We start from the raw sequence: 15,558 nt of genomic DNA, 5'->3' as shown, positions 1-15,558 counted from the left end.
AGGATTCTTAAAGACAAGGTTTTTTGTGCATGTGTGTGCCCATGTGCATGCATGTGTGTTCTTCTTTTTCACTTTAATAAAACATTAAACTATGAGCAAGTATTTCTGTATAAAATCTTATAAGAATCATGGAAATGCTTTATGTTGACTTTCTTGGCTGCAGTTATTTCTTTTGTCACCATGGGAAAGAAGTATAACTGCCTTTAGACACTTCCCTAAAGGAGTATTCTTTACTCCTTTAGGAAAGCAGAATTGTGCCACTTGATAACAAAGAACATTGACTCAGGGAAGGGTCAAATATTCCTTTACCTTTCCAATGACCTGCTGATCCCAAGAACATTTTGCTGCAGTCTCAAGACCAGAATCTCTTTTTGGGGGGGGGACCCTTTTTAAGATTTTCCTTTCTTATTCAGGAAAAAAATGACTTTGCTCTTGCTTACTTGGATGGAACCTTGCTGTTTGGGCACATGCTGAAGATATTTCTTGAGAATGGAGAAGCTATTGCCACTTCCAAATTTGCACATGCTTTCAGGAACCTCACATTTCAAGGTACTGGTCTCCTATAAGCAAACAGCACAGCTGAAGAGATGTGGGCTTTGGGAAATGGGGCATGGTATGGGGGTGGTGGCAATTGATGGTTCAAGATCTAAGACCTTTGAACTCAATTGGGGGCAAACATCATTGCATCAATTTTAGGAATGCCACTATGGATAACTGCCCAGTAGTTTATACCTCAGACTTTCAGAACATCTGGGTATCACAGAGTAAGCATGTGGCTCAGAAAGCATGAGCTCTCACAAGGCAGTTAGACAAGTGGCATCCTGTCTATGCTCAGAGACTAGCAAGAAGAGAAATATTTGTAGTTTGATTTTGGTTCTTTATACCTCCCTTTCTATCCTTCAAGGATCCAGGACTCCGTTAAACCTATAACTGCCCAAACCCCTCATAACAATACCATCCAAAACAACACATTTCCCTCCAAACTGCTGGGTTGACTTCGCCTTTATTCACAATTCTCTATCCACATTCTCACCTTTCACTTCCCAGATCTTATCCAGAGATTATAAAGAAATTTTCCTGTTAAGCTTTTTTTTTTTTTTTTTTTTTTTTTTTTCCTCTAACTTGCCGTTAAAGTCTTACTCTGGAAAACCTTTGTCCAACTGCACAGAGTCTTCTGTCAGCTTCAGTGGGCAGAAGCTGCCTGGCACTAGATCTGGGGGCTGTACCAGGAGCTGTGGTTTATGACAATGATAAGAAGAGATCATTTCAGTCCCCTGAAGAAGCAGGGAGGGAGAGAGAATCATTGACCCTTCCATGTGTCCCAAGTTCTCCCAGGCACTTCAGTGCATTCTTAATCTTCTTACCTCCATGATCACGGTCAAGCATCCTAATAGCCCCTGGCCCAGGCTCAGACAGGAGACATTTATTTCAGTCTTAGTTTAATAACCTATCAGCTTTACAATCCTGAGCAGATTACTTAATATTTCTGAATGTAATCAATAAATTATTTCTTATGAATAACATAGAAATAAGAATAGTTTCCATATCATGGTAGTCTAGGGAGAATGAAATGATAACTTCATAGAAAATACTTAGCACAGAGATGATTTATAGTAAATGTGAGATAAGTGTTAGATATCATGTTGAACCATGTGAAATTGCTGATTTGATCATTTTTAAATCCAAACAGCCATTTAATAGGTTCATCTTACACTGCTATTATTTCATAGATAAATTATAGTGAAGAGATTTTGTTCTTTTTATGGTCTAAGTTAGACTTATACACTACGAGACTAGGTTAGTAAATATTTTCAGCAAAAGTTTGTCACTAATAATTGATGAATTTATTAACTGATTACATTTAGTGTCACCCTAAATGCAATGAAAAATATTTTTACCTCAAACAACATCTCCCACAAAAATATCCTTCAGAAATCTCAGGGTCAAGAGCCAATTCAAGTGTCCTCTGACAAGAACATTAAGCTTAATAACTTTTCAGCAAATTTGAAATAGAGCTATTTGAAACCTTTCTGTCAGGTTCCAAGTGGTTTCAGGCAAGAAGTCAATAGTGGCCTATAAAGCTCTCTGATTTTGCCCTAGGCTATACGGGTCCTGTGACTTTGGACGACTGTGGGGATATTGACAATACTATGGTGCTTCTGTATGCCTCCATGGACACCCAGAAGGTACGTCTGATGGCTTATCAGGAAACATAGGGGGTGATACAACTGGGTGAGGAGGATAACCTGAAGTAACCTGATGAGGGTGATAGTGAAGCAATTGGAAAAGTTATGCTTAGAATCTGAAGGCAGTTCATTTCCGTTTTATAAGTATACCCTACTTGGGGTAGTATTCCTTAAGTATTTTAGACCATAGAACTTATTACCCAGATTATCAATTATATTTACTCTCCATACATATGTGTGGGGGAAAACACACACACACACACACACACACACACACACACACACACACACACATATATATATATCCAAAATAGATTAATATAAGGATCAGAATATTCATGGAATATCAATGAGAAGATAACAAGTCTCTCCTCAGAATTGCTCATTCATTTTCTCTACTCAAGATTTCTATGAGATAGTCTCTGTTCTCTCTATCAGAACTCCCAGGGAAATGGGCTGGGGTTGTGGCTCAGCAGTAGAACTCTCGCCTAGCACGTGCAAGGCCCTGGGTTTGATCCTCAGCATCACATAAAAATAAATAAATAAATAAATAAATAAAGGTATTGTATCCAACTACAACTAAAAAATAAATATTAAAAAAAAAAACTCCCAAGAGAATCGTGACCTGTGCAATCCTTCAGGCACACAGTCAGACCCATAATGTTTTGCCTTTATCTACAATGTATATCTCTTTTTTCCTTACCTATATAGAAGTTCCTGTAAAGAAAGGGAGTGGATTAAACTCATCTCTCCATGTCTCCCGTGTTTTGCTTTCTATTTGTCACCTAGGTGACAGCTGATCAACATTTAATTTAAAAAGAAAACACCCCACTTTGTCATCCAAAGTTGTGTTCATCCAAACTATGGAAGCCACTGTTCCAGCCAACCAAATGGTCAATAAAATGCTTTTTCCTTCAACACATCAGATTCTGATATATCTGGGGAATCTAAGAGAAAAAGTCATGCATTTTTTCATTTTCCAGAGTGAATGTTATGACCTGCCTTATATTGAGTGTATATATATTGACCTAGCTTTGCAAAAGACATCTACAATGACAAATGTGAAAAACTAGAGAAAAGATGTGCAGTTTGGAAAGGAACACTGGAAATTTGGGGGCAACATTTCAGAGAAGTAATCTATAGTTTTTAGTTACTATAATGAACCTTTAATATAATGCTATTTTTGGAATAAAATCCATGGGAATACCTTAAAATTGGATCTTCTCAATGTTTCAGCCACTAATAGGAACTACAAATATACCTACACCCTCCTCCAAGTATTTGCTTCTGGGATGATGCCCTCATGTCCCATGGAGAGAGGCAGACATGTATGATATCTTATCTCAGCCTCAGACAACTCCTCAAAGTGAAAAACTTTGCTCTCTGCATTTATCCGCTCTAAAAGCAAATTTTGGTTGAATTTTTCAATAATCTAATGCTATCAATTGTATTATGTATATTTGGGAAAACCAGAGATTACTTCTCAAGACAGCTACAGAGATGATAGTCCATATCCAAGGTAATTTTCAGTAGAGATTCAATATGCCATGTCCTAATACATAAGATATTTCCTATCCTCAATGTATGCAATTATATATTCTGTTCTTAAGTGTAAAATTTTGAAAATGTTAACTATCTGTCCAGAGTATATTGAGGAAATGGTGGTAAATTTAGAAGGATGGTTATTTTTCCAATGTCTCTTAGAAAAGTCTCAATATTTGCAATAATAATTTAAGAATATACCTTTTATGTTTCCTTTAGAAGATTACTTGAAAAATAAATCTTTTATTGTAGTAACTAATTAGTGTCATGTTTAGGGACCTAATGGGATAGAAGAGATTAGAAAATTATGAAATTGATAGAATTTAAGGAATGTAGAATTATCTCAGGATCCCTTGGCATGTATTAAAAAAATGTTATAATGGATTTTACCTGTGATATCTTTACTCATGATGGTTTCCAAAAGCAGCTTACTATTGTGGAAAACACTGGTGACCATGTATGGCGAGAACTGGAGTTGACCTTTAAATTTTTCTTGGACTCTGTTTTAACATTGGTAAAAATGAACGACATGGACTAGTTCTCTAAAGAATCAAAGTAACTGTGTTGGGCAGAGACTAATGGTATTGTACATGGCCATAAAGATATATAAAACTAATTGGCCCACATGGAAATTAAATCCATGTTTGTACACCACAGAATGCACTATCCAAAGTCCATTGATTTTAATATATGTTTTGGTTTGTAAACAAATTATAGTAATTTCTTGCACATTTTTGGAAATTAATTGTTTAAGAATTTATGTATCTGCTCCTAGATACAGTGTGTAAATAAAAATTTTGTTCACAAGAAAAAAAATAAATCCATGTTCATGCCATGAACCAATAAACAGATCCTAACTAGTTCCAAGCTTTTTTACAATTACCTTGTTCTAGTGAGAAGTGTTATTTAAATGCAAATATCATTGGGCAAGACAGGAGACCTCACCTGTTCATCCATTTCTTTTTTGTGCCCTGACACAGTACAAGATTCTTTTGACTTATGACACCCACACAAATAGTACCACTACAGAGGACACACACCCCACATTCGTCTGGAGGAACCATAAACTTCCTAATGATATCCCAGGCCGGGGTAAGATATTCTGAGTGAATTTTCTTTCCCTAAAATTGTTTTTCTGGTAAGAAGAGTAAACTATATGGTTTATGAAGTTAGTTTATGATTATTGTTGTTTGGTCCTCCAACTAAATTTTCCAGGTTTGTAAATGTGGACTTTATTTCCCTGAACCATGAATTACATTAAAGTTCTGATTAAACACGGAAAATACCCCTATTCTAATTTTGCCAGACCCATCTTTAAAAATGTGTTGTACCCTTGGACATAAATTATCCTATAGAAGTCTAAAGTTTGGCAATTGACAAAAATGAGAGGGAGACATGTACTTTCTCTCCATTTATATTTTACTGGGAAAAGTTCAAAGGACACCTATTTCAGCAATGAATACATGCTTTATCAAGCTGAGGTGTGGCTGGTGATTATGTTCCCTATCATGTCCCCCATTCCTTCCTCGGACATATATTTCAGTTACAGTGAAGGTTTCCCACCCAAATCAGATGAGAGTCTCTCCATCATAAAAAGCCCTAACATGGCTAGGTTGTCACCCAGGCAAGATGCGAGGCAGCTCTGTGACATTGATCATCAGCAGGTTGGGCAGGACAGTTATCTCCTCAGCCATAAAGTGTTGGAATATTCCATCCATGACTGGCTTTGGCCAGGACTTAAAATGATGATCATTAATTCCATATTGTTAAACTGTCTTTAGGGAAAAAATTTTACATTTGGACAAATACACCCAAAGATGCAAAAAAAAAAAAAAATGTAAATACCATTAATACATTTTTAAAGAAAATTATGAGACATTCTTAAGTGGAGCATCATGCAACCAATTAAAATAATTATTTGCAGAGAATTTTAAATGATAGGAAACTTATGATGCTGGGATCCTAATTTCGTTAAACATTATGCAGAAATAAAATTGTAAACTAGGTGTGGTGGCTCACACCTGTGATCCCAGTGACTTGGAAGTCTGAGGCAGGAGGATCTCAAGTTCAAAGCCAGCCTCAGCAATTTAGCGAGGCTTTAAGCAACTTAGTGAGACCCTGTCTCAAAATAAAACATGAAGGGCCTGGGATTGTGGCTCAGCAGTGGAGTGTTCCTCTAGGCATTGTGTTGTGTCTATCTGCACCTAAAAAAAAAATTTTAAAAATGCAAAGAAAATAAAATTAAATTAAAGAAAAAAAAAAAAAAAAAAAAGGGCTGGGGATGTGGCTCATTGGTTAACTGCCCCTGCTTTCAATCCCAGGTACAAAGAAAGAAAGAAAGAAGGAAGATTCTAAAGAAACAGGCTAAAATTTTAACAGTGGTAGCTACTGAGTAGAATAATTCTGGAAGATATACATTTTTCTTTTTTAGTATATTTCAGAATTTTCAATATTTTCTACTGATTATATTTGTTTATTGCTTTTAAAAAGCATTTAAAAATTATAAGCTAAAAATATTTCTAACCCAGCCCTGCTCTGCAGCCAGAAATTCTGGAATTTTGATGTGCCTTAGGGGGCACATTTCTGCTTCAGTGGGCTTGCTTGTGCCAAAGCTGTAATGTCCTAGTTCTCTTTCACTGCATCAGTCACTTTTGGTTCAAAATTATTCCCGTGCTTTTATTCAAAAGACATTAGCAGTTGACTAAAGCACAAAAGGATGTGGGCTGGGGATCATAGTCTTTTAAACAGCAAGCAATTTGGAACTGTTGGCATTCCTTTTGGAAGTTGGTTTTTCTTTAATCAGCTTTCTTTATTATCCCTAGAATGATCTTCAAGCTTCCTAGTTCTAAACCAAACCTGACTTTCTAAATAGCTCTTTCTTTTACCATGGGCTTCTGAAACTCTCTACTTCTTCTTTTTGTAATTTCTTGAATTAAAATATTATTTTCTTTCTCCTAATTACAGCTCTCAGTGACAATGTTGTTTGTAATTTTAGTATGGTTTTTATCAGTGTTTAAGTTTTTAGTTACTTAATAGAAGGCTGTGATTTTTAGAGTGCTAAACTTCTCAAAAAATAATTTTTGAGCACTCTCATTATTTACTTAAAAGATATCACATGAAATATTTATATTTTGTAGCACAGAGGCATTATATTACCCTGGGCAACTTCACCTCACTTTCAGTTAACTAGAAAACTGAGCCAGAACTTTCCATTACTTCCCTGTTACTATAGTTAGTTTTATACTTTACAAGTAAAATATACAAATAATCTAATAGTATACAAATAAGGAATGCATGCTTGGCCTTTTTTCTGTGTACACACTTGCTAACTTATCAGAATATTTCATCTGGCTATCACACCCTCACTGTCTATTCATTCATTTAAGGAAGAGTTAGTTAGTGCCCCAAGATGTGCTAAGCATCTGGGATACAACAATGTGGATAATGCAGATCTGGTTGTATCCTCCTCAGAGCCCTCATCATCTGCTTCCTGGATTATAGCAACATCCAGCTGCCTTCCTGCTCCAGTGCTCCCACCTCCAAGGCAACCCCTCACATCACCACACTGTTGCCAACACTTCTACCTGCAGAACAAAGTCCAAATGACTGAATAGAGTACAACATGCCCATGACCTTCCTATTTTTCCAGCCATATCTTTTCTCTTAAAAAATCCCTTCCCCACTCTCAACTTCCTCCTACCTCCTTAAAGGAAGGTCATATAAATTTGTGCCCCTGTGTCCTTGTTCATGCTACTCCCTCTGTCCAGAATTTATTACCCTCCTCCATTCAACTGGCAAACGTACACTCATTTCAAGATTTAACTTTATTTCATTTGTCCTAACTTATTTTAGCAACCCAGGAGGTTATTAATCTTATTTATCTTGCTCTTACCCTACCTGACTCCTAGCATTTATATTTGTTTACATGTCTTTTTATATTTTTTAAAGGTACAGTCCATTATTTATTCCTATCCTCTCCACCCCTCAACATATGCCTTGAAATCAATGAATGATGACATGCGATAACTGTATTTCTACACTGAACTCCAGCACTTATTTACACTGTATTAATTTTAGTCATTTTTCTTCTGTTCTCTAAGTGTGAGTTTCTTCCTCTGCTACAACAGGAGACTTAGGGTCCCTTTTAATCACAGTGTCATATGACCTTGCAGTTATAAGGTCATTCTGCATTCCTTGGGAAGAGATAAATAGGATGTAATAATCACAGTGACCACCAGGAGGCAGCCAAAGCTTAGCCTTAGAACTACTGTGACCCAGACAACCTAACAAGCAAAACTAAAAAGCATGTTGAATTTAAAACTATATTAAATTGTACATGGCATATTTAAATACTATGTGTAAATGTCATAATTACATCTAGCACAGTGAGATGTTGATACTGCAAGAGGCAGATGGGGCTTGAGATGGGCTGAGACCACCACATTCTCTCTAATTCTTGTGCTAGTCCAGGGAATGTGCAATTTTAGTAGGCCTCTGAGTGCAATCATCTGCACTGTTGAAACTGCATTTCTTGTTCTCACTCTTGTTATTTGTCTGGTGTGATAGAAGTGGGAGTAGTAATAGTAATGATGGAAGTGGTGATTGTAGTGACATACGGCCATCTCCAAAGACAAACATGCCCACAGTGTTACTTCATCTCCAAGGTATGAATTTATTTCTGCCCAGATGAGATAAATCCACAACTCACATTTTCACTGTTGAAAATTTCCTTTTAGCACAAAACAGATAGTTAGAGGCAGCTGTATGGTTGCAAAGCTTAAACTTTCAAATGTACCCCCTTAAAAGAGTGCTGCAACATTTAACCCCACAAAAAGCACCCCACTTCAGAAAAAAAAGGATTAGTTCATTAGGATATGATGTGATGACACAAAAATTATTTTAAAATGCATGTAATGTGTAACCTAAGTCTAACGGCATACCAGTTTTTGACATGAATTTATGTGTCTTAATATTTAGATTCCTTTCCCTAGCCTCTTTCAGATAGTAAAATGAGCAAGGCCAAACTTTTATTCAATTATTTTTTCATTCAGTCATTTTCTTTTTTCTTTCTTCTTTTTTTTTTTTTTTCATTCAGTCATTTTCAATTGATATTTTACCAGGTCTCAGGCCTGATATGTGCTACAGGTACAGGAACAAACAAGTAGATCATGGACCATAGTCTCAAGGATTCTGTGTCATGGTGCCATGACAGGGAAGACAAGAAGGGAGGGCTACTTTAATAGAGAGATCTTGGTGTTTCCTCTTCAGGGCACCTTCATTAATTATATTTTTAGCAAAGAAAAATTCTTGTATATGATTTTTCAGTCCAGTAGTAGAGATGGAAGGTGAGCATGCCTGGTCCCACCTCTGTGTGTCCCCAGACTCTCAATCTCTTCAGCATATTTCTAAGTAATGTTTCTTGATTTAAAAGCTCTAGGTGTTATCTATCTTTTGTATTGTGAATTAAGATTTAGTTCTTCACTAGTCCTCCTTACTTCTCAATATCACCTTTTTTGTCAATATATTTATTAGGTATTTAATTAATATACATGAGCTTCTAGTGTTGTTCAATCAACTGTTTATAAAAATTTCTTGCTCCCCTACTTCGTGAGATGAAGCTAAAAGTTCCCCAATCGTTCCTTCTACCCTCTTTCCATCTCCCATACTCTCCTTTATTTTTCTTTAATTTATCCAGGTTGTTAATATTTATTTGGCAATCATATCATAGTACTTTAGTCTTTACCTATAAGTTGATTCTATAAATTGAAGTAAGTAAACATTTTCATCATTATCATGATGTAAATATTTATACAAAGCTAAATATTATGCTGTGATGACATTTCTTTATATATGATTCCAAAGCTTCTCTTTTATACCACACAAAAGAAAAAGGATTGTCTCTCCTTTTTAAAATACACAAAATCAGGCCTCATTTTACTTTGTTTCATTTTTGGATTATGCCTTTCTTGAACATTTTTCCCTGAGAGTTTCTCTTTGGGGCACCCCTTCTCTCCCTCCTTTCTTTCCTTCTTCCCTTCCTTTTTCCTCTCTCTTTATGTAGAAAGAATTGTGTCTTAAGCATATTTCTATTATTTTTTAGCTTCTTACACATTTTATTTCTTGGAATCCATCCCATTTTGAACCCACGGATTTCCTTTCCCAACAGGAATCACTGTGGGCTGTGTGAGCCATGATTTCTCTGTATGGTTTTATGATGGTGGGTCTTCTCCTCCCAGGCACAGGCCTTCACATTCTCAGACTCTGCTTCAATGCTTCCTGGAGTTGGAGCCACATTTTCCTGAATTCCCCTAACTTTTCTGAGAATCTCTCAACTTAACTCCATCTACTAACTCCACCCATACACTAGTGTTCTAATAACAAAAATCACATTCCTCACTGACTACCTCAATAACCCAGAGAGGTTGGAAAGAACCAGCATGCAACGCTGTCATTTAACAGTCTACACCGACTCTTCTTCCAACACGTGTTCTGCATTTAAAAAATAACTGTCTGTTTCTTCTCTGTGAAACCTCCTGGGGTATATTGGTTTCAAGGACAGCAGGTAGGCTTCTACTCCCACAATTATTTGTGTGCTGGAAACCACTTTATGTTCTTATAACCATTTGGTGATTCCTGTTAGAGATAAAAGAGAAATATAGGCTTCAAGGAAAGCTTAAATTAAACTGCCCTGGACTGGAACACAGGACATATATTACCAAGAAACAATTAATACAAAAAAAAAAATGTTTTTCAAAAGGGCTTTCTCTGTCCCTTCCCCAACTAGAATCTTTGAAATGTTTTAAATCTCTTCTCAAAGATCCTGCTAATGCATTTTCTACTCTTTCCTGCCATAGGCCCTCAGATCCTGATGATTGCTGTCTTCACGCTCACAGGGACAGTGGTGCTGGTCCTGATCATTGCTCTCCTGGTGCTGAGGTATCTCCCCTCCTTGCCACAGAATGCTCCTCATTCAGAGGAGGAAGGACGCAGAGATCTGGCTCTGCTGCTCACACATGCTCACAAGGAGATCTCTAGACAGACCTAAGATCATGAAGGCATTCTGCATCAAAGACTACATAAGGACAGAATATTACCTGGGGGGCAGATTAGAGCTCTGGAGTCAAACGCCTGAACTCAGACCCAGTTCTGTGATTTACCAGTTATGAGGTCTCAAGCACGTTACTTAACAACTTAAACCAGTTACTTTGCTTCAGTTTCTTTCTCTGAGCTGCCATGAGAATTAGAAATGGGTCATGTATACAGAGTGCGATATAATAAGCATTATGTAAATGAAACTAGCTATTCTCACCGTTTTATTGGCATATTGTGGGAGATTTTAAAATCATTGTACTACATGATATTTAGGTTGCTAGAGGATTTAGAAATCATCTATTCCAAATTTCCTATTTTAGCAGGAGGGAAGTGGGCTGTTTTCTTCAATCCAAAGGCAGAGCTGGGCTCCTGTAACCGTATTGCTTAGAAATATACACAATAGACAGTGTGACCATTTAATCAAGAATGAGCGGAAGCCAAAATTTCCTTCAGAAACCAAGTCCAAATAAGAGTCAGCTTAAGAGAGGAGCAAATTGCAAGACAAAAGTTACAAGTAATTCCCATTGTTGCTAAGCATGGGAGGCAGAAAGAGGACTTCCTCATGGCCAGAGTCTCCTCTAGGAGACCAGGCAAATGGTTGTCATTCATGTGTTCTTCCAATATAACAAGAAAAGTAGTAAATGGCCCATAGAATCCCTAATTCAATATGAATGACAGTTGGCTCGTTGAGCTCCAAGAGTCTCCATGGGTGCAGAGATGGAAGCCTGGCTGCCTTTGATGTCTCAAGAGTCATTCTCCATGCTCCCAGTCTTACTGTAAAAATAATTGGTTAATATTATGCTATTTATGTGTATTTAATAGAATTGGATGGAAGCATAGGAGGAAAACAATGATTTCTGCTTAGGAAAGTATGAGAAAGGCATTATAAATGAACTTGAAAAGATGAGGTGCAGTTTGTCAAATGACTAAAAAACAAAAAGGTATTCAGGGACAAATAGGTCAATGGAAAAGACGATTGATTACAGAATCAGACTCAAGCAAGTATAGGGACTTGCTTATATTACAGAGGTAATATTACAACTCAGTTAGGATGTGATATTGGGACAGTTGGTGTCCCACAAGTAAAAAATGAAATTAAAACTACATAAAATAGGTTGGGTGTGGTGGCGCACGCCTGTAATCCCAGTGGCTTGGGACGCTGAAGCAAGAGGATCATGAGTTCAGAGCCAGCCTCAGCAATTTAGCAAGGCCCTAAGCAACTTAGTGAGAACTTGTCTCAAGATAAACAGTAAAAAAAAGGGCTGGGGATGTGGCTCAGTGGTTCAGCACCCCTGTGCTTAATCCCTGGTAGCAAAACTAAAAGAAAAAAAGATCTGCATGTGAAAAAACAATTTCAGAACATAGAAGAAATTTAGGAAATGACTTTATGAAGTCAGGTTGGGAAAGTGTGATTCAGTCATAGATTAAAAAAAAGTCGGAGAAGAAAACTCTACAAATATGGCCTTAGTAAAATAAAAATTTTCCATAAAGCAATGTTAAAAAAATAAACTGTGAGAAGGTATTTTCCTGTTTTTCAGAAGACATAAAGAACTCACAAAAGTTAGTAAGAAAAAGAAAAGAAAAAATTGCACAATAAAAAATATTAGAGAAATTATAAGTAAATGATTCTACATAATTCCATAATTCTATATATTCTATAAAATATGTAGCAAATATTAGAAAAGATTATCTCTCTAGTAATCAAAGAAATGCAAACTAGAGCAAAACTAACACACCATTAACATACATCATAAAGAGAAGGGGAAAAATTAACAATACTAAATATTCTTAACAACATGGGAAGGTAAATTGGTGCTACCACTGTGGGAAGTAATTTGGCAATATCTGTAAAGCTGAAAGTGAGCCTTCCTCAAAACTCAAGAATTCTTCTCATGTGCACTACAGACAAGATTCTAACATTTTATAAATTAGGACACATGTTGTTGCATTGTCTCTGTGCTTTTCCATTTTCTCTAAACATCAGGCACAGATGTATAAAAGGAACTGGTTTACTTAGAATCTGGTGTGTTTCATTGGTGGTTTAAAAATGAACATTTCTGCCATGTAAGGCTATTAGTTTTGATTTTTTTTTTTCTGTTTTGTTCCCTCATGTTTCCATGTCATCGGTTCAGACCCCTTATTATAGTGAAGGATCAAGGAAAGTAAAATGAAACAAACACAAAAGAACAGAGAAGTCCATGAAACCTCCTCTGGGTCCACTAATGGCCAGCACTGGCCAGTTTGGGGCACGGAGAGTCTCACCACTGAGCTAGTCTTCCTCAACACATGTCTGCCTGAGAAAACCAGGGTCCTAAATTTCTCCTGGTGTTCAGAAACTGAACAGCATGGACACTAATAAAACCTATCAACTGATTCTGTTCCTTCCACAGAAAATATAAAAGAGATAATCAACTTCGTCAGAAAAAATGGTCCCACATTCCTCCTGAAAATATCTTTCCTCTGGAAAACAATGAAACCAACCAAATCAGCCTGAAGGTAAGGCCTGCCTTACCTGTTGGACAATGGTGCAGTTTGCCAGGTGTTTGACAAGACTTTGGCAGCATGGTAGGAAATGGTCCAATCTTAGTTTGTGCTAGAATCCAAAAGTTAGATGCTTTCTACTTTTCCACCTCCTATTTCTCTTGTTCTTCATTGATCTAATGTCATCCAGTGAACACTTCAGTGGAGGCTGAGTTACAGAGTGTTATTGGGTTTTTGCATCTGACCCATGAGAAACAAGACATGCACTTCCTGGGAATTTGTCATGGAAGGGATATAGGAATGGGAAAGGCATTTGAATTCCCCCAAACCTGGGGTACTAATCTACTTCTACTAAGGACCTATCACTTACCTTGCTCATTGCTGAAGAAAGAGACCTCTGTTGATGTTTGTTCAAATTCATCCCCAACCAGGAAGTATAATCAGTAGCCATTATTAACAACTCACCCCATTTACTGCAGTTGATGCTAGACCTGTGTTTCTCATCTTCTCCTTACAATGAACCAGTGAGTTGATCTTTATAATCATAACTTTGCTGATAAGGAAATTGAAGACCAAAGTATTAAGAAACAGTGCAGGGTCACCTACAGCGAGTGAGTAAGATTACTACAAATAATGATAGCTAACACTTAACTGAACACTATTACATTGCAGATACTTCAACCCATTGCATCTTCCCTGAGCCCTTGAGGTAACAGATGGAATTTCAGAAACAATTACAGTTTGAACCCGGTGTGTCTGTGAAATCTAAGATCCTAACACCTATATACTGCAATTACAAGGGTCTTTATATCAAAGTATACTAAGAAGGAATGGAGACCCAGGACCTTCACATAAGGGCATTTGTAGACTTTCTCATAGTAGGACCAATCTGATAAGGTAGTGCTATTTGAGATGCCTCCCTGCCCAAAATCAGCAAGGAAAACTTGAAGCAACAAGTTCAGCCAGGTTTATCTTTGACCCCTTTCTACCAGCCCCTGACACCCTACCCCCAAGTACTGCACTTGGCCTTCTAAGAGCTCATATCCCCTCACAGCTGAACATGGATGAGGTCTTCCTTCCTTCAGAAATGCTCCTTGCTCCAAAGTGACCCTTCTGCTGCATTCTGAACCTCACTCCTAAACCCTGTGTTCACAAGGACCAAGTATCTCATACAAGTGTCATGGAGGAATCAAGCTTGCAGTAATTCACAGTAAGGTGCAAAGAACCACAAGACTATTTGACTTCCAAAGAGAGAATTTGCTGACAGAAATGACTGACTGGAAGTACTTGCTGGTAGAAGAAACATTTTAGCCAGATTCAATTTTACAGATTATTATTTGAGCAAAAAATGATTCATCAATTGGGAAACACTCAAAACCAAAAGAAAGTCAGAGAGCACTCTGCAGTGTGGGCAGTGAGCTTTCACAGGTTATACAAAGAAATAAGTTCATTGGTTATTGCTAGAAGTTTGCCTGATCTGAGCATGGTCTGATCAGTTGGCTGCCTGTGATTGGCTGAAACTCAGCTACTTGTTACCAAAACGTTTTCTTAAATAAGGTTTCTGTTTATTTATGTATGATGATGTAAGTTAGATTGTGGTTTGTTACATAGGAACTCAAAAATACTCAGGCAGCTTCAGGTCAATTACCTCCTGCTTATTTTGTTTAACACTAGGAGTAGCTGAGGAGATTTTTAAGTGAGTGCTCCTGTTTCTGAGATGACACCTGGATAGGCTCCCACATGTTTCACCTCTGCAAAACCCTACCTAGGAAACAATCTCTACTGCCTCAAAACCCCACTTTGATCCTTTGGTTTAACCTTTAAACACTGTATTTTTGTGTGTTTTCTTAAAAATCTAAACATTTCCAGCAGTAGAAGGCATTGTCCATTGCCAGTTTCTTGTAGAATTTTAGAGTACAGAATATTTAATAGTTAATTTATCAGGTTAGTCACTCACAGGACTACCAAATAAAATTTTGGGACAGTGAATTCAAAGGAGGGAAGTCAGAAATGGTTCCTAGCATGGAGGTATCATTCTTGCCCTGAGTTTAGATAGCCTAGGGAGAAGGAAGACTGGGAAAGGGCTATACAGAGAGTTCATCAGATGCTGTGAATCAGACAGAACAGGGAGAAAACTCAAGGTCAGCATGAGAGGAAAATACAACCAGACAGGTAATAGTTCAAGTTTGGGATACTCTCTGAAGACAGAAAAAAGGAAGTCAGTCTAAAGGATGAGATAATAGTCAAATATCCCAGT

The 15,558-nt window shown here is 37.2% G+C and overlaps 1 protein-coding gene across 1 annotated transcript in view; it reads left to right on the top strand.

The window, feature by feature from the left end:
* Positions 1-15,558, top strand: part of Gucy2c (guanylate cyclase 2C) — a 68,755-nt gene that overhangs the window by 20,455 nt on the left and 32,742 nt on the right. Inside the window, exons 8-12 of the mRNA XM_076852689.1 lie at positions 414-549; positions 2,101-2,186; positions 4,709-4,820; positions 10,583-10,664; positions 13,211-13,316. Coding sequence (XP_076708804.1) covers positions 414-549; positions 2,101-2,186; positions 4,709-4,820; positions 10,583-10,664; positions 13,211-13,316 — 522 coding nt within the window. The remainder of the gene's footprint in view (positions 1-413; positions 550-2,100; positions 2,187-4,708; positions 4,821-10,582; positions 10,665-13,210; positions 13,317-15,558) is intronic.

Source organism: Callospermophilus lateralis, chromosome 4 (genome assembly GCF_048772815.1).
Source record: "Callospermophilus lateralis isolate mCalLat2 chromosome 4, mCalLat2.hap1, whole genome shotgun sequence".
NCBI lineage: Eukaryota > Metazoa > Chordata > Mammalia > Rodentia > Sciuridae > Callospermophilus > Callospermophilus lateralis.
This window is presented reverse-complemented; position numbering and strand designations above follow the sequence as displayed.